The 19589-nt window shown below is 39.4% G+C and overlaps 2 protein-coding genes across 2 annotated transcripts in view; one reads left to right on the plus strand and one right to left on the minus strand.

Moving 5' to 3' along the window:
• INSYN2B (inhibitory synaptic factor family member 2B) overlaps window positions 1–10936 on the minus strand; it is a 31146-nt gene extending 20210 nt beyond the window's left edge. The window contains exons 1-2 of the mRNA XM_077824539.1: window positions 9546–10936; window positions 6789–6863 (exon numbers count right to left, since the gene is read on the minus strand). Coding sequence (XP_077680665.1) covers window positions 6789–6863; window positions 9546–10936 — 1466 coding nt within the window. The remainder of the gene's footprint in view (window positions 1–6788; window positions 6864–9545) is intronic.
• DOCK2 (dedicator of cytokinesis 2) overlaps window positions 1–19589 on the plus strand; it is a 505601-nt gene that overhangs the window by 252406 nt on the left and 233606 nt on the right. The gene's annotated exons all lie outside the window — the stretch shown is intronic.

Genomic DNA, 19589 nt, shown 5'->3' on the forward strand with positions numbered 1-19589 from the left:
GTATGAAAAATCATCAGATCATACCTAAAAATTGCTTATCTGAAACCCCAGAAATGTAAGTAAATTAGGGATTGTCTAAAAAGACGCAATTAGGGTTATTTCTTTTATTTTTTATTGGCTTGTGGACTCCTCTGTGCTAACCCAAGATGCTTTTGTTTTGTTTGTAACCTTTAAGGTGAACCTCAAGAGAGCTATCTTGATGCTTAATTTTTGTAATTGTTTCTTTAAGATCTAGCAAAAAGCCTAAGTTCCAAATGTATTTCCTTTCCTTTTGGGTTTATTAAAGTTTACCTTTTTAAAGAACAGGATTGAATTTTTGTGTCCTTAAGAGGTTTGTGCATATGTTGTTTAATTAGCTGGTGGCAATAGCTAATGTCCTTTGTTTTTTTCTCAGCTCTTCCCAGAAAGGGGGGTGAAAGGGCTTGAGGGTACCCCACAGGAAGGAATTCCCAAGTGTTCCTTCCTGGGTTCACAAAAGGGGAGCGGGGGGTGGGTTGCACTTCGGTGGTGGCAGCATCTACCCATCCAAGGTCAGAGAGAAGATGTGACCTTCCGAGTTTAATACCAGCCTGGAGTGGCCAGTATTAATTTTTAAAATCTTTGCGGGCCCCCACATTCTGCACTCAAAGTGCCAGAGTGGGGAATCAACCTTGACAGGGTCTCTGTGAACTTGCATGTTTCCCTGAATCTGCAAGATCCAGGGATTTGAGAGTGCTTGACACCTTGCAGAATTAGACCATCGGGGGAGGGAGTGTGAGCAAGGTCAGAGAATGCGCTGCAATTTCAGTAGGAGTTGAGGCTCTGAGTACCTCTCAAGAGTGGCTCTGTATGAGCTATTTTCTCTTTAAAACCAAAGATTTATTATGATGGCCTTTCAACATATGTCACCTCTAGAAGGGTTGATTGTGATGGTACAAATGAAGGCAATCATACTGAGTGGTGGAGATACCTAAGACATCTTACTGCCTGAAGGTAATGCAGTCCTAAGGTATCTCTTGTAGAAAACAATTTTGCTGGCGGAAGTTGGTAAGGTGCTTTTTTCATTCAGTATGTTAATTTCTCAGTGGAATACAATGGGACTTTAGCAAGAAGGTGATTGAACAAGATAAGTTTGATCTTGGCTGTTTCATGTCAGAGAACACTTTCTGTTAAGATTTGATAAGCAAATTATAAAACTTTCTATCTATTTTGGATTAATGAAAGGCATTTATTTGTTCAGGTAGTTTGTTGGCTTCCTTATTAGCATTTGATGTCACTGAAGTCATAATTTAATTAAAAATACGGTGATTAAGGAAGGCTTAGCTATGTAAGAACTATGGGAGGAAAACAGCAGGTTTCAAATATGCATATTTTCCTAGTCGTTTGTTTAATTTCAGATTATAAAGTGCACCCAATGCAACAGTCACTGAGTGTACCTACAAAATGAGAAAATGCTTCATAGCATGTTAACAAATATGGGGGGAGAGAACCCTGTCCACAAAATAAATGCTCATCCCCTCACCTCGCTTACTTAGGGAGAGGACTGGGGAAAGAGAGAGAGCTGGTATCTGAAATAGACTTGTATAGGGCTTTGATTTTGGTTATTAGACTGTTGGGTCCAGTGTCTTAAACATGTGCACATCATCCTGCTTTGACTAAGTGCGGGTGAACCTCTCTAATACTTGGGGTAAACAGGACCCTCTCCCTTTTCGTCAAGTTATTTCCCTGTAATTATTCACATCACTTTGTTCTTGCCTGATTTCAGCTATAGCCACCCCAGACTGTTCCAGTATCTTGACCAGGACCTGGAAAAGTAGAGTCTGCGCCATTGGGTCCAGCAAAAGTCATAGATGTGATAGTCACCTGCATATTGAGATTTTAACTTTATCCCCCAGTGGCCTTACCTCCTTTTTAAGCAAAAGTGACAGAATAGAGCCCCTTTCCCAAGGTACCACCCATGAGAGAGCCCTTGGGAAAATGAGCAAGAGCTCAACATCATCCACGGACATCTCTCAGAAAAGGAAGAAAAAAGCCACTCAGGCAGCTTACCCTAGGCAGGATGTGCAGGCAAGGTGTGGTCTGTGGTATCAAGCTTGTACTCCGATAAGAATAAAGGACATTTACCAGACATATTGAAAGGTCAATAGAAGATCTACATGGGGGAGGAACGGAGCTGAGGGTCTTACTGGAAGTGGGTACTTACCTGTAGCCTAGCCTGTGTGTGTAATATATCTACTCTTAAAGATATTTTTGATACTTTCTAGGACATGGAATTCTTACAAAAATATTATGTTTACCTTACCTTGTATAGCCTCCTGAGAATAACTGAGTAATAAGCTTGTAATGTTGGTTTAGTGATTGCAACACATGAATACAGAGACATATATTCAGTCATATTTCTGCACACTATGTTCAGTGTGAAATTCACCATAGCGATTTATCACAGTGCAGCTGATTGCTTAACTAAAAGCGCAAGGAAGTGTCTTCTCTTGTTCATTAGCTTATTAGACATGCTTACAAGTATATCATATAAGCCTTATTATAATTTGAAATGTAAAATGACAGTTCTCATCAGTACCATTGCTGTTATGTAATGTTTTTTAATCTTTATTTTCTTTCATCAAATTAATTGTCTTCCTCTCCTAATTATTTGAGCATTGGAATGTAGGTAGCAGGCAGTAGTGTAGTTTTGAATAATAATGAGGAAAAATATGAATAAAACCTCAGTTTCACATGGAGGATTTCAAAGACCAATGTTAATAAATAATCAGCACGTCAAGGTTATAGATCACTGAAAGTTTTGTTAATTATTCTCAAAATATGAGAAGAAATGTGTATAGTGACATTGTATTTTATGCTGAAAGAAGACAAAAAAATGAACAGGATGAATAAGTTTTCTTGTTTAGAACCAGAAAGCATGGAGTTTGGTGGGAAATGTATGTGTCAGCTTTCTTTTTTAAAAGGTATATTGTAGATAATGTGGCAAACACATCCCACATGGAACTCTAACGTAGGTTTTGTCTACGCTGTGAAGCCTGTGCTGGCATAGGTATGTTGGCATAGACCTCCTAATTTATACGCAGCCTACTATGATAGAAGGAGTTTTTCTGTCAGAGTATGAACACGACCTCTCCGAACAACATGAGCTACATCGACAGAAGCCTACTTCAGTCAATGTAGCTGCATCTATGCTGGCTGGCTGTTTTTTTCACACCCCTGACACAACTATGTTGACATGACTTAAGTGTAGACAAAAGGAAACCAGGATAAATTGAAACAAGGAGATGAAATGCTTATAACTGACTTTAGGTAGGCTGGCTCACTGATTTTACAGAGTATCATCTTCTCAAAGTTTTGTTTCCCTAGAGACCTTTAGATAATTCAGGTTTTATACTGTGTACCATGTGACTAATAATTCTTTTGCCTATTGGTGCACAGAGGGATCACATATGTAGCTCCACGTGTATGCCAGTGAGAGAACTTACTCCATGCCTTAGAGTTACCACCTCAGAGCACAGAACTGTATGAACACATGACTAACCAGGGAGCCAGATAACCTTTTTGAGTTGGGAGGTAAGGTGTGTGAACAAGTCCCATGAGCTCTACATTTCACACAACTGGGGTATAAATACCTTGTTCCCTCAGTTTCTTTCTGTCTGAGTGCTTATGGGCGCAACCTGCCTTTTTCTCCAATAAGTTACTTTTACATGAAGAGTTATGAATAGCTCAAAAGTAGCTTTCAATAGTTAGACAGTAGAGACGCAAATCTTAGTTTGCTTTCTTTTGCGGTGTTTGGCTGATTTGTTGACATTTTACAGTTTTGGGAATCTATTTGAGCTTTATACAAGATGAGAGATCTGTCTAGAAAAACATTATTGAATCCCATTGATGGGTTGCTCATTGAATGGGCATGACAGGTATTTTTTGTGACTTAGCAAATGGGAGAGTGTGCTTTGGGCCCATTGCTCTATGAGGATTATGAGATATGAGTGAAGCTTAGAGTAAGGCCACTGTGGTCTGTAAAGAAATGGAGATAATAAAAACATCCCAAAATTTTGGGGAGACAGGAAAAATATCATCCATTATTGACAAATTATTTGAATCTTTCCTGACATCTTCCAACACCCAGTCCTCAGTTGGTGAACCCTTTTTCTGTCATCTCAAATGCTGAAACCCATTGCCAAAATTCCACTTCACAACAAACCCACACCCCAGGAGCAGCCTGCCCTTGTGAATGACAAAAGTCTCTATCTTTAGAACTGCCAGATAATTCCAGGACTAAATCTTGCAGCATTACGTTTCTGAAACAGTAGAAAATAACTGGAAAAACAAACAAAACCAAAATTTTATTCAATTAAATATACAAATAGTAACACAAACTATACCAGACTGACTTTCATTTCAATTCCTATTGAAGTTAAAAACAAACAAACAAACAAAAACCAAACAACACCCTCCCCACACATCCCAAACCTCTGATTTTGAACAAACATGCTCTCTCCAATTCCACCCTCACCAGCAATTTCACACAATCCCTTGTCAGATTCTTTACTGATATACCATAGAGATCACAACATCTGGTGCATTATTTAAGTTCCACCTATCACTTTAGAACTAGGAGCCTAGTTATTGGCTATATATTGTAATAACACTATCAGAGTTTAAAGTAGGCATGTTTAATGCTAATCTTGCTGTACTAAGGGAGTTAATTTTGCATTCCACCCTGGCAGTTCTAGCTGCTTTTTTGCAATCGTTGACTTGCTCCTCCAATCCTCCCCTTCTCCTGGCTCAACTCCTCTCTCTGCACAGAATCTCACCAATTTCTTCCAAGAGAAAATAAACAAAATATATCGTGACCTTCCCCCCACTTCCTAGCCAGAGGTCAGAACCAATACTATATTCTCATCTTTCTTGACCTGTCAACTGCGTTCAACACCATAGATTGTTCCTTTGCTTGAAAACTTGTCTTCCCTTTGCTTCTGTGACTGACCTCTCCTGGTTCTCCTTTTATCTCTCTAATTGCTCCTTCAGCCTGTCCCTTAGAAGATCCTCCTCATCCCCCACAACTTTTTTTTGTCTCTGTCCTCCTTCCCCTTTCTCCCTCTACACCTTCTCTGTGGATAATCTCATCTGTAAATGCAAATTCAACCACCATCTTTGTGCTGAGTGACAGATCTACTTCTCTGTTCCAGACCGACCTTTCTGATCGAACTAAAAACTTGGTCTGCCTCCTTGCCATCTCCTCATGGATTTCTAGCTGTCAGCTCAAGCTTAACAGAGCTAAAACAAAGCTCTTCTGCCCCCCACCCCGCTCCACTTCCTTTCTCAGTCACTGTGGACACCACCATCCTGCCTGTCACTCAAGCCCATAATCTGGGTGTCATCTTTGATTTGGACCTCTCTGTAGGTCCTCACATCCAAGCTATGTCTAAATCTTGTCAACTCTTTCTGCATAACATCTCTAAGACCACGCCTTTCCTATCCATCCGCACCGCTAAAACGGTCATGCAGGCTCTCATCTCTATTATTGCAATACCTTTTTGTATGGCCTAGACAAATGCAATCTTTCCCCAGTCATATCCACTAATGATGGTGCTGAAAAGATAATTCTCTTAAATTGTCATTTTGACCATGTCACCCCTTTCTTTGAATCCCTCTGTTGGTTCCCCCTTCTCTATTGCATCAAACGTAAGCTGCTTGCCTTTTGTTTCAAGGGGCTTCATGACCTGTCTTCTCTCATTCACTGTTGAGATGACTACTCCCATCTCGATCAGCCAATGATGGCAGCCTCCATATTCCGCTTGCTAATTTTTCAAACAAGTGACTTTTTGATTTCTCCCAAGCTGCACCTGATGTTTGGGAGGAGCTCCTCATATACATCTGAAAAAGTACCCAGTTATTTTCCTTTGGATTCCTTCTTAAAACTCTTCTTTGCTGTGATGCCTACAAAAAAACCAACTTGACAGTGGTTAGGCAGCTGCTGTGCTAATCGCACTGTCTATCGTGATGATCAATATTGTCTCATTGTTTCTCTGTACTCTGCCACCATCTGTCTGTATTCATCCGCTGTTTCTTGTCGTAGTCTTAGATTACAAGCTCTTTGGGTCAGGAGGTATCTTTTTTTCCTGTGTTCATACAATACCTTACGCAATGGGGTCCTGGCCCATGACCCTGTCTCCTAAGTGCTGTGGTAATGCACACAAATAAATAACGTGTCTTCAGTTCCCAGGCACCCAGAGAGAGGTTCCCACTCTGCTGGTGGGATACTCTTTATGACCCTGCACATTTTAATGATGCACATGTACAGCTTCCAGAACACACTGAAAAGTTACTTGGCTATACCAATTTTAGCTAAATAAAATGGCTGTCTCACTAAGAAAATTGTTCCTTGAATTGAAATGTGAGCTCACTTGTGTTCTGTACTTGTCTACTTTTTACGTGAATTGCAGCTATAACTAACTTGAGTCTGGAGGAGGATTGATTCTTCACCTTTTCTGAGGTTTAACTTAATTACAGGAATACCCAAAGGAAATACCAATCAGCAGAGACTGCTTCAAAGAATTGCAAAGCATACTAGTGAAAATGAGGCAATATGTCCATGGCTGCTTCTAATTTAATTTTCTTAAAAGCACCAAACCTTTCGAAATACTGCCAGCCTTGAGAACTTTCTTTCTGTGCCTTAAAACAACACACAATAACTTTCCGCTCTTTTATTAATGATTAACAATAGTAGAATTATAGGTGCAAGGGAAATATTGTATTGTACCCTGATGACATCTATGCATACTATACCAAGTAGCAGGAGGTACCTGTAAATGATACATGCGGTGTTCTGGCAAGTGCTGCAGTTGTTGAGGTCTTGGCCAGTGCGATAGAAGTTGCGCCTGCAATAGACAATAGCTGCTGTAATTTATATAAAAAAGCTGTGAACTGAAAAGCTAGAACTCTTATAATAGACCTAACCCCTCTTTACAGGCATTTTAAGTATCCTAATCACAAATGTAACACTAAAATTTGTTGCTAAGAATCTGGTTTAAAACCAACCAAAGCACATAAATTTATCATCTTGAACCTCTGCCCTTAAACTCATTTAAACTGTGGTGCTGATATTGTGTTCAGGGGATTCGCTGGAAAGCAGGTGATTTTGTACAACTGTTATCTCTTATATGAATACCTTTACAAGAACACTTCAATTATAAGAACACTTTTTGACTGGAACACATTTGAACTGTTTGCTATGCTTTCTGTACATCAAAATATCCTTTTTTTTTTTGCTTTCTACTTTTCCATTCCTTTTCTTTTTTCTTTTGTCCCCTTCCTTTGAACAGAAAAGCAAGGCAGCTAAACATTCTCATTGAATAGTGCCACAAAAGCAAATTGACATAAATGGCTGTATCAAAAAACAAGTTCTTTTCTGGTTTGTCCTTTTTCAGCCTGTACCGGTTGGACAATTCTTTGTGTATTTGAAAAATAATTTAAGAAAACAAACAGTTCTCTTTGTAGCTACTAAGAAAGTTGATAAAACGAACAAGCTGGCAGGTTGCAGAATTGTTGTCACTGGAGATATTCAAGGCTAGGCTTGAAAGTCATCTGTCAAGAATGAGTTGGGGACAACTGCAGTAATTTAGTCATGCTGTAGAGGTACGTCCTGGGTGGTTCCTTCCATCCCAGGTGTACAATCCATTGAAGTCAATGGCAGCTTTATCTGCATAAAAAGGCTGTGATTATAGGATTCCCAAAATGATTCTCTAATGGCTTTTCTGAGAACTAATCTCAATCTGTTCTTTTCAACAGCAGTAGTGGTGCTACTCACAAAAGCAATGGGAATAATTATGACACAGCTTTACTACCATAGTCAACACAGTCACCAAATGATTCTAGAAAGACAGATTGAAGCCTGTCACTGATGCTGAAACAGAGGCAGCTGAGGAGCTTTGCAGTAATTCAGTTTCCAACAATGTGGTAACAGAATAAAAAGGAAGAACAAATGTTGTAGAATGGTCTGCATTTCACTTTACAAGGTTGCACCCTTCTGGAATACTCAGATACATAATCATCAACAAGGCTTTTGTCAAATGAGGGCAGACTCTATTTTTGTTGTGTGTGTAGGGGAAGATATCTTCCTCCTCAGAGGTTCTGGAAAATTAGCAGAACTACTTGATGGAGGTTTCACCACTACATGCCCTGAGCTATCTCCACAGCCCTAGAAGGATCTCTTTGGTAGTAGGTCATCCAGCTACAATGTACGCCTCTCTTGTTCACTCCCTGCATCTTTCTGTAAAGACTCAGGCCCCAAATCATGAACCCAGGTCCTGCCCATCTTCTTTTGCACTAGAGCCATGCTGTTCCTGCTGCCTGGGGGCCTTCTGCAAATGTGGAAGGAAGTGCAGGGATTCCTCTGTAGTGTAACTAGTGATAAGGATTAAATACTGCTAATGTACATGGCATGAGTTTAAAAATGTGCAATTATCTTATTTGCCTTTTGTTATTGGTAATTATGAAAGCAAATTAGGTGTGCAGTTAAATATGTTTTGCAAGTGCTAACGCATGTAGCTTTTTTTAAAAAAGAGATCCTTAATCATCTTTGTGCATTTAAAAGGGTTGACTAATTATGTGCAACATATTTTTAAAAGCTAGAAACGATCTCTAACTGTTGTTAGTTTCATAAAGAGTTCTGAAATGTATTCTCAGCAAACATGCTCTAAGTCTGAGCCGGTGGTTTAAACTTGGTGACATTCTGAACCCTGTAAAATGGTATATAAATGTCTCGCAACATGTTAGTTTGACATTTTTAATAGTAAGGTGCCTGATCCTGTCACTGTTACTGATGTGTTGCAGACTTGTCCCATTGAAGTCTGAAATCTAATGCACAATTTGCATTCCTAAATCAGATGAGTAATGGTTGCAAGACAGAGCCAGTGATTGCACTGATAAAAGTCCATGATCCACATTTACGCTTTATATGTTACTTTCTATATTGGTAATAACAGAAGGGAAAGCAATAATTCAAAAACTTCTGCTGCCATTTCTTCAAACATGTTCTAGTTAATGATTTTAATGTGGTGTGTATATAGTATGTACGTGGGTTGGAATTTGTAGCCAGAGAGAATGAAGGTCTCAGCGAACCTGCAGAATGTTTATGGCACAAGTGGTGCCCTTATTTCTGTTCTTAAGACACCACCTTAAGGAGTGAGAGGGGCTTTCAGGTTCCGCGTTCTTTCATAGGTCCTGTCAATTAGCGCTATCTGTAACCATGCTTTTTTTTGTCACAGTGTCTTGCCCCCTTTTAATCAAAATATGATGGATGGACAACATAGATAAGCCCTAACTGATCTGATGTTTTGTAAGTTTAGTGCTAATTAATGCCAAAATGTAAAGACATTTGCTTTCTCTGGAGTGGCTCAAATCTATAAAACAGTAGAGAGAATATGATTTTGCAAACATTTTTTTAAATATTTCAAAGGAAGATTTTCAGTAGCAAAGATTAAAAGAAAGCAAACAGCCACTTCTGACTTTTTGATAAATTACTTAACAAAATAGTTTTTTAATATTAAAGTAAACCATACCCTTCACTGAGGGCTCTGGCTTTTTCCAGGTCTTGAATTACATTCAAAAGGACTTTAATCTTCTCCTGGTTTGAGTGTAAAGATTCCTCTATGGACTGCAGCTTGCCTTGTAGGGCACATAGTTCACTATGTGCCAAGTGAATTTGATTAATGTCTCTAATCTCCTTGTTGGTTTCTGGTTTAATTTCATTCCCTGGAAGATGGGACTTTATGTGAAAGTCTTCTAAATAATTGCAATACTCTGGAACATATGACCATGTAGAAGTTTTATCCATTTCAGTGTGACACAAGGGAATAGATTTTGACTCATTACTGCTGGTCAATGATGTTATTCCATGATTATCATTAGTCAGCACCATGCAATCAGAGTCTGTTTCAGGCTCTGTTGGCTGTTGATGATCTCTGAGAAAGCAGTGGGATGAACTCTGGTTCGACAGAGGTGATAATGGAGTGATTTCATTAGTGCTAGTGTCTTTAGTGGATACAGGTAACTCCAAAACACTTTTTTCTTCACAAGAGTCATAATGTGGATTAATTTCATTACAGTTCCTGGTATTGTTTAAGTAGGAGGGAGATTTTCCTGATTCGGATGGCAGTGTACAGTTTTCATTGGATTGGCTCATAGGAGAACGTACTGAATCATTTAAATCCATGGACATGTCTGAAGCATAAACGGAAGTGCTATTGTCCTGTGGAGAAGTCAGATGTATGTATTCAGGCACCTGTGTATAAACAGTTGCCTTTTCCAGTATTGTGGAAGTATCTGACGCTGAGTGGATAGGCCCATTGCTTTGTGCTTTACACTCTCTTTGAAATAACTGATTGGATGTCTTGGCTCTTCTAGATCCATCTTCCGAATGTTTAGTTATTCTTAAGTAAGAGAGGTCCAAAGACATGTCTTGCTCAGAAAGATTGCCGTTGACTTGGATAGAGCATTCCGGCTCAGTTGGCATTTCCATTAAAGACTTACTTGTTGTCAGTTTTTTCTTTTTAAAAACTGGAAAATGCTTCCTGAGGCTGGGAGAAGTTTGAATAGCAATATTCCGATGCCCCTTCTGAGCCCTTGGGAAAGAGAGAGAATAGTTTGGCAGGTTATGGTGCCTAGATATTTGTGCCTTTCCAATCATGAGCGTTGTGTCTTTGGCAGGTTTAGCGTCCATTTCAGTGACACCAATTGGCTTCTTGTTTGTACTATCCTCTTTGAATCGGACTTGCTGAGATTTGCTCCTGCGGTGGTGTGGCTGCCTCATAAAATCAACTGAATCCAGGCTATTCCGTTTGAGTAATACAGGGCGCATTTTCTTGTTTTGTTGGGCCATTGAATCACGGTTTGACGCCTGCAAGTAATAAGTTTCTCTGCGACCCATTTCATTAGGCCATTCGAACAGCATCTGGCGGTTATGCCCCAGATGCAAATGAAGACTTTAACTAATGATTAGGAAACTAATTCTTTTCATTCTGTTGGTTTTTATTTATATTTCTAGGTAATCTATTCTATTTTGAGATATTCATTCAATTTCTCCCCACATTTACCAATATTTTGTTAGAGAAAATTATTAGTTAGACCAATCACCAAGATAAACTAAATTTAAAAGCGGCAAAGAGTCCTGTGGCATCTTATAGACTAACAGACATATTGGAGCATAAGCTTTCGTGGGTGAATACCCACTTCGCCAGATGCATGTAGTGGAAATTTTCAGAGGCAGGTATAAATATGCAAGCAAGAATCAGGCTAGGGATAATGAGGTTAGTTCAATCAGGGAGGCTGAGGCCCTCTTCTAACCCTAAATAATTTAAATATCCAATCAAAGGAGAGCATTAATGGAGAGAGAATTTGGAATTCTTAACGTTTACATTCTGAAACTAATCTTGGTTTCCCTTACAACAAAAGTATAAATTACAGTAGTCAAGGTATGTTAACTGTTAACTACTGCAAAGATAAATTAGTCAACCACCTTTTCTAATGCCTACTTAGCTAACAGTTAACCTTTCGCAAGAGATTCAAGTTTTGAACTGTGGACCACTTAAATATTTCTTATTTTCATAGAATGTAAATAACATGCATAATAACTGTTTTGGGCAATTGCTTTCCTGATGCATAGCTTTGCTGTAGAAATATACCCATTAATATCAAACAGAAATTCGTCTTGCAGTGTTGTTGTTGTTTTTTTCTTCTTGTCCCATCTTTTTACTTTAGCAGCTGAAACTAATCTTCTCAAATAGCCAAACAAAGCCAGTGGCTTGTGACCAAGCAAATATATAGCATCAAACAGGATTCAATAATTGATGTATAGTCCTTGCTCTAATTCATGCAAGTACAAGACTGAGCATGTCTGAGGGACTGTATCATTCAGATGAGATCTGTAAACACTTTGGCCCCAGGAGAGTGGTCCAGACCAGATAGTCAGCATTTGCAGAATAGCAGACAAGTGTTTTCTGAAAATAAAAAGACAATAGTTGCAATTGAACACTGTTGAATACCATTGAAAAGTCTGTTGAATACTATTATTTCTTCCTGCTGTCTCTAAATATTTTTCATCTGCAGTACTCATGTGAACTTTGTAGTGGGATGTCTTAAATGGGAAACTGAAAGATGATGATTCAACATTGTGAAGCACATAGATATTTATCTACTGTGAAATATCGGAACACAACCAAATATATTTTCAGAATATATATTCAATAAAACAGTTTTATTTCCTTTGGCAGTGTGATCAGGATTGCACATTTATGCTAGTTATGGAACTGAACCTGAAATCGCAGATATGGACCTCCAAAGACTTTGGAGAAATCTAGTTCCAGATCTGAAATTGGCTGCTTGAGCTCATTATGTTTGCAGTGGTCAGAAAGCTGGAAAATGCACATGAAAGCTCTTCAACTTAGAGCAAGTTAGGGTTCAAATCTAATTCTGAATCTCTATTTTGCAGCTCAGGTGCATCTAAAATATAGTTGTGTGAATATGTGTGTAGCCTGGGATCCACCAGAGAAAGTGATGGTGGATCAAGTTAAATGTTGCAAGGGAAACCTTTTGTAGGCTTGTGAAATTTATCTCCTGTGAAGTATAAAATGATTGGTATTTATGAATAAAGTCTCTCTTGCAAGAAATTTGCCTACATCTGTCTGTTCTATTAAGCTACATTTTATCACTTCTCTTTTCAATCTCATAAAATATCTATAAACATTTTGGTTATACGGTAAGCCTTACCTTGCTGAAAAATTGTTAGGACAATAGTGTAATCATAAGCAGAAAACAATGTTTCTGTTATAAATAGAGATCAGTTTAGTATGCACAAAAGTGTTATAACCTTGGGAAAAACCCTTTTTCTGCAGCCATAAAATAAATTGCCAGCTATAATCAAAAATGTTTACTTCATACCATTAACTCTTTCTTAACTACACTATGTCCACTGAGCTATGGTATCTACCTGAAATCCACAACATTCCAAGCTTGGCAGAAAATTTACCACAGCCACTATATTAGTAGTGACAAAAATTTATCACAAAAATAACATTTTCCTTTTCTTTCCCCCACAGTATTCAGATTCAGATGAAACAAGTAATGAACGTTACAAAACTGAAGTCCAGACTTGGCTTTTGTCAGTTCTAGACCAATGACTGTTTTAAAATTTGCTTTCACTCAAGCTGCCAGGGCTGAAATTGTATGTTGTGATATACCAGGTTCACGTCAAGAACATCATACTTTACTTTGGCAGCATGTGTACACGCATACTGTACACTCTATTTACCCACATATTGAGCAGATTTCAAACATCAGGAAGGCTGAAGTGAGATCATTTTATTGTACCTCCTGCTTTTAGATAATAGTTTCTTTCCTCATCTCTCCACGTCAGGACACAAATATCAGGAATCCTTTGCTTTGCAGATTGTTCATGATAAAGCTACTGGAAAAAACACGTTAAGGGAGAACTGTTCTGAAACTTTATTTTGGTATTTAATATCTTAAACCACATTGGGATAGTACTTTCTGTTCAAATTGTCAAAATACCCATGTTTGTTGTAGAAAAGCCATTTGAAAACCATTAAAATAGAATGCTACTGTTAATGTTTTGGTAACGGAAATTTAAACTCTGTTAAAATGGATTCCATTTTAAAACTTCACCTTTATAACCCCTTACTAGGCTAAACTTATTTCAATGTGAGCCATGATTCCTTGGTTCTGTTAGCAAGCCAGTAGAAGATCTAATAAATTAATTCCTCAGGATCTCTCAAGGGCTAATTTTTAAAAGGGCTGGAGCTCAGTCTCCCTTTTGTGGACACAGTCTTCACTCTCAGACTGAGGGCAAAGATCAGAATACTTTAGCTATCTGATTTATGCCTGTAATCATGTGGTTTGACAAGAAAATGTCTGGAATCCAGGTACAAATTCTGCCACTGTGAATTATTCTTGAAAACAGGAGAGCTCTCCATCTTCACCCTTTATATTCTGTGTCTGAGCTTCCCCATCTATTCAATGGGGATAATATTTATATAGAATTGTGAGGTCAAGTGTTTGTGAAATAAGAAAAGAACATAAGACCGGCCAGATGGGGTCAGACCAATCGTCCATTTAGCCCAGGGTCCTGTCTTCCAAGAGAGGCCAGTGCCAGATGCTTCAGAGGGAGTGAACAGAACAGGGCAATTTATCTAGTGATATATCCCCTGTCATCCAGTCCCTGCTTTCAGCAGTCAAATATTTAGGGACACCCAGAGCGTGTGGCTGTGTCCCTGATTATTGGCTAATAGCAATTGATGGGCCTATTCTCCATTCACTTAACTAATTCTTTTTTGAACCCAGTTTACTCCTGGAGGAATTCTGCACTATTACATGCAAAATTAATGAGTCTTGCATATTTTTAATTTTTTGTGCAGAAAAAAGCTTCTGCTGAAAAGTTGCTGCAGTTCCGCCTTTTGCTCTCTAGAGGGTGCTGTGCCGATAGAACACAGCAGCTGCTGCCAGCCAGCTAGGGAAGAGAAAGAGCCTGGCTTCTTCACAGCACCTGTAGGGCCAGGTCAGGAGACAGGGGCTATGGGGAGATAGATAGCGTGGGGCTGTTGGGAGGTCACAGGCTCATAAGGGCTAGTAGGGGGGACAGACTGGGGCAGGAGCTGAATGGGAGTGGAGGTACAGGACCACAGGGGGAGGGAGGTGCAGGCCACATGGTGATGAGGGAGGGGGTGCAGGGCCATATAGGTATAGGGGTGTGGCTGAGTCGGGGCACAGAGACACATGGGGATTGGGAGGAGGTGAAGGGCAACATAGGGACGGGATGGCTGAGTGGGAGCACAAAGACATGGGGATGGAGGAGGGGGTGCAGGGCCACATGGGGATGGGGAGAGTGGATGTCTGAGTGGAGGTGGAGGAACACATATGCCCGACTGAATGGGAGAAGCTGGGGGTCAGCCAGGGTCTGCATGGGGGAAGCTCCCTAACAGTCCCTTCCCACCCCGCAAAAAAATCCTGTTCTGTACTTTTCCCACCCATACCCAAGAACCCTCAGTTCACACGCAGGCTCCTTCCCAGCAATTATTTCCCTCTTCCCCAGCCTTTGCACTGCTTCTGGGGGTGTGTGGGAAATATGGTTCTGTATTGTAGTTTAAATGAATTATTACTCAGAGTTCTGTATTATTATGCCTAGTAAAGAATCTGTTTGTCAAAAAACATTTTCTGAATCTGATTTATCTGTATTGATACAGACATACTTGCTGAGCGGTATTTTGAAATGACCAAAAATAATTGAAACTGGTATGATTATATTGTGTTATTTTGACAAATTAAAAATGCAGAATTTTGCAGAATATGAAAGTATTGTGAGCAGAATTTTTAATTTTTTGTTGCAGAATTTTTATTTTTTTGGCACAGAATTCCCCTAGGAGTGCCAGTTATACTGTTGTTTCCATAAGATGTTGTGAAGACTAAGTTCCTCAGGCTGACTGTGCGTTGTATTTTTTTCTGTTGGTTTTAAACCTGCTGCCTATTAATTTTATTGGGTGACCCCTGGTTCAAATTCTTTGAGATCAGTAGAGAAAAGTACTATAGAAAGGAAGGATATTCTTAGTCAGTTGCTGTTTTAAAATGGTGTTCCTTCTATTTGAGCTATGTGTGTGTTCATCTTGTAGAATAATATCCCAGATTACAGAAATAGAATACGATACATTTGCTAGTTTTATGACACTATGACAGAAGATAATGTATGATCTAATATTAAAAGGGAGATGTGGCAACCTTACTCCAATTATCTTGCAGCTGTAGAGATTGTCTCAACCTTAACTATTTTGACATTATATTTAACAGTTATTATGATGTGCTTGCATAAATATAATGGCTTCTTGACATCTGGGTCAGTTCTCTCTCTCTCAAAAGTAAGCTTGTATAGAGAACGTGTGTGAATACTCATGTCATGTGATAAAATAATTTTATCACACACCTTTGGTCACATCTTTACCTCCACCCTCTCTCTCCTGAATTTTCCAATCTTTGTGGCTTTTGATAGCTACCCCCACCCTCCAAAAATGACCTTCCAGAGCAATATTTCCTTCTTGCTCCTAAATGTAAATCCCTACCAAAAAAACCCAACCAAATGAAGAAAAATACATTAGCCCAAGGTCTGAGATGTGCAGTATACAATCCTGAACCAGTGACCAGTTTAAAATCCAAAACAACCTAAACTTTAAACTGAGCTTAAAATTTTTATTCTGTTAAAATATGGCATATGCAGACTACATGATGGTGCGTTGTGATAGAGTCTGCAAAAGCCAGAAGTAATCTATTACTTCAGGGTAAGGAATAAAGACTTACACAATGTAAACTATAGAACCAAGGGCTAGACAGCCTTACTCATGTGAAAAATTTAAATGAGATATTTAATGATCCTTAATGTTAAAGGGCTTGTTCTTACGTTTCATGTGAGATGAGACCTTTAGCTGTGTCTCCTAAGAACATGATGGAGGTAGTGTTAACTTGGGTTGGAGTTGGGTTGGATTTCTGCTGACTCAGCATGACTTCCTGTGTCACCTAAGTACTGCCTATGCTTAATGTTTAGCTTATGAGAACTGATGAGAGAGTGCAATAAGGTGTGTCACAGGATGCAAGGGGCGCTATTTGGTCCTGGTGATCAAAAGGTTAACCTGAGTGCAACTTGTCTCTCCTAGGAGAGAGGCTATAACAGTAGCTGCTCAAGAGACGGGGGAAGGAATACATTTGGGAAAGTCATTCCCCCCATAGCTCATAAAGGTAGGTTTAACCTTTGAGAGCAAAATACCTTGCTGACTGTCCTTTTTATTCCCTGCTGACTCTCTACACCAATTCAGTATATTTCTCGGCTATTGTGTGTTGTCGTATGATAGATACACGAAAGCCTGCTGCCTGATGTGCCCCGGTAGTGCAGAGATGTACACTCTGGTGTTAATTTTTGCTAATATAATTTTAGTTTTTCATTCTGTATAGATCATTACAAAAATGAAAACATATTTTTAGGACGAGTTCTATATAATATTACTTCACTGCAGGGAAAAAAAGAAAAACTTTGTTCCATAGGGCCAATATCAGAGGGGGAAAAATGTTGCATTAGTTCTAAATTTCTTTCTGTTATGGTAGCAGCTAGAAGCTTGCATCATGGCCCATTTGTGCACTACAGCCACACTCTCTCAGCATGCATACACACTCTTGTGTACATGTGCACATGTATGTACACACACCCACCAAATCTCTGCTGCAATAAAGGTAAAACTATAATGTCCAGCTTTGAAATCTCCCATCTTCCACCATTTAATGATTTTATTTATTTCAGTTCTTGTGCATAAATAATCTTTAGTTGCACATACACACCAAATCTTGCAGTAGCATTACTCACTTCCTGTACCCAGCTGCTATGCTTGTAGGCAGTTGGGCTAGTTTAAAGTTATTCTTTTACAAAGAAATTGAAATGGGAGCAGTAAAGGTAAGTTGTCAGCACAGCACTTGTGCTAGAGGAGAAAGCTGTGTCAGATGGCAGTTATTCACACTGATTAGTGCCTGAATCTATGAGAAGCCACATGACATGGGTACTGTTTAATCTAGCTCTGAATGATCTACTGCAGGGGTGGCCAACCTGTGGCTCCGGAGCCACATGCAGCTCTTCAGAAGTTAATATGCGGCTCCTTGCATAGGCACCGACTCTGGGGCTGGAGCTACAGGTGCCAACTTTCCAATGTGCTGGGGGGTGCCACTGCTCAACCCCTGGCTCTGCCACAGGCCCTGCCCCCACTCCACCCCTTCCCGCACTCTCCCCTGAACCTGCTATGCCCTTGCTCATTCCTCTCCCCCTCCAAGCTTCCTGCACACCACGAAACAGCTGACCAGGAGGTGTGGGGACGGAGGGGGAGGCGCTGAGTGGGGGGGGAGCTGGTGTGTGTGTGGGGGGGGGGGGGGCTGCTGAAGTATTACTAAAAAAGGAGTACTTGTGGCACCTTAGAGACTAACCAATTTATTTGAACATAAGCTTTCGTGAGCTACAGCTCACTTCATCGGATGTTCGTCTCTAAGGTGCCACAAGTACTCCTTTTCTTTCTGTGGATACAGACTAACACGGCTGCTACTCTGAAACCTGAAGTATTACTGTGGCTCTTTGACAATGTACATTGGTAAATTCTGGCTCCTTCTCAGGTTCAGGTTGGCCACCCCGGATCTACTGACTTTGTAATATTTGGGCTTTGTTACATTGTTTATAATAATCAGAGTTATGAAGGCAATGAGAGTGTTGCTTATGTAAAGATCACAGATTTGGGTCCTAACCTGTAGTAGAAAACCATTTATTTTAAAAATCTTTTTCTCAGTGTTTTATTTTCTCTGTACTGTCTTTCCTTTTCTCCCACCTCCATAATGGATGGAGTTGCCATCTATTATGTACAGGAATGGTATGGTGATAAAGCTGTGGCAATGTCATACATTCCTTATTCTGGCTTTATATACAGAGAGGCTCAAGACACGCATGAGATCCTTTTCTGGATTTTGACCTCCCTAAATTCGGGAGGTGTTTGAATCTAAATCTAAAAACTAGTTTAACACTGCCAGAAGTGGTCCATCAAAACATGTTCTGGACAAGCAAGGTCCAAACCGAAGTGTATAATATCTCCTCTTCTTCCCAGTAATAAAGCAATATTTTGATGGTTTTGCACTATATATCATGTGCTGAATGGAACATAAATCATTCTGATTGGCTATTGGTGCTCTTTGTACCAAATTAAACCAGATCATGCATAACAAAATCCATACAGCCACTTTTAAATTTTAATCTTTTAATAACAATAATGACTTTGGTGTAAGGCATTTTCTGGGGATTAATGACTGCCAAGGGTTTAATGACCTTCTAACTTGCCTCAGGCCATCAGCTCTCCTCTTCTCCCTCATTTCCTGGCCAGCCATTCATTAATCCTCAGGAAGTGCCTTGTGCTTCAATCGTAATTACTTAATTAGCACAGTGGCTCTGTTCCAGTGTCTTCATGCAGTAGCCACTGAAGCAAATGGCTAGTTTGGTGGCTAATGGTTATTATTAATCCCTGTATTAATAACAGCTGTTTATTTCAGACTCTCCTTGTCACTGAATATAGAAATCTCATTTCCATATTTTATTTTTAATCAGCGTATTTTACAGTTGTTTGTGTTCATAACCTACGTTCTATCTTGTTGGAGTGCTGGAGCAAGTTAAATGCTCAGTAATTCACAAGAATTCCCTATTTGCTATGTGCAGAGATTTGTCTTGTGTTTGATTCTGTTTTAAAGGAACATGTACTGGTTATTGGATGCAGTTATAGGGAATAGGAGTCCTTTTTGTTTCTATACTTATCAGTATTGAACTTTGTGTCCTGTATATTTATGTGAAACTGAGTTTGTAGGTAGTGCAGTTTATTTTTGTTTAATTCACCAATGCACATAGTTTTTGTGTATCTAAGATCACATTTTATAATGCATGTTGTCATGACTAAAGGGCTTGTTGTATCTCTGATCCTTCCTCTGGTCTCTGAGGTCTTTCTGAGGGTGGAATCACAACATTCACCCACTCTTAGACT

This window comes from Eretmochelys imbricata, chromosome 8 (genome assembly GCF_965152235.1).
Source record: "Eretmochelys imbricata isolate rEreImb1 chromosome 8, rEreImb1.hap1, whole genome shotgun sequence".
NCBI classification, from domain to species: Eukaryota; Metazoa; Chordata; order Testudines; family Cheloniidae; genus Eretmochelys; species Eretmochelys imbricata.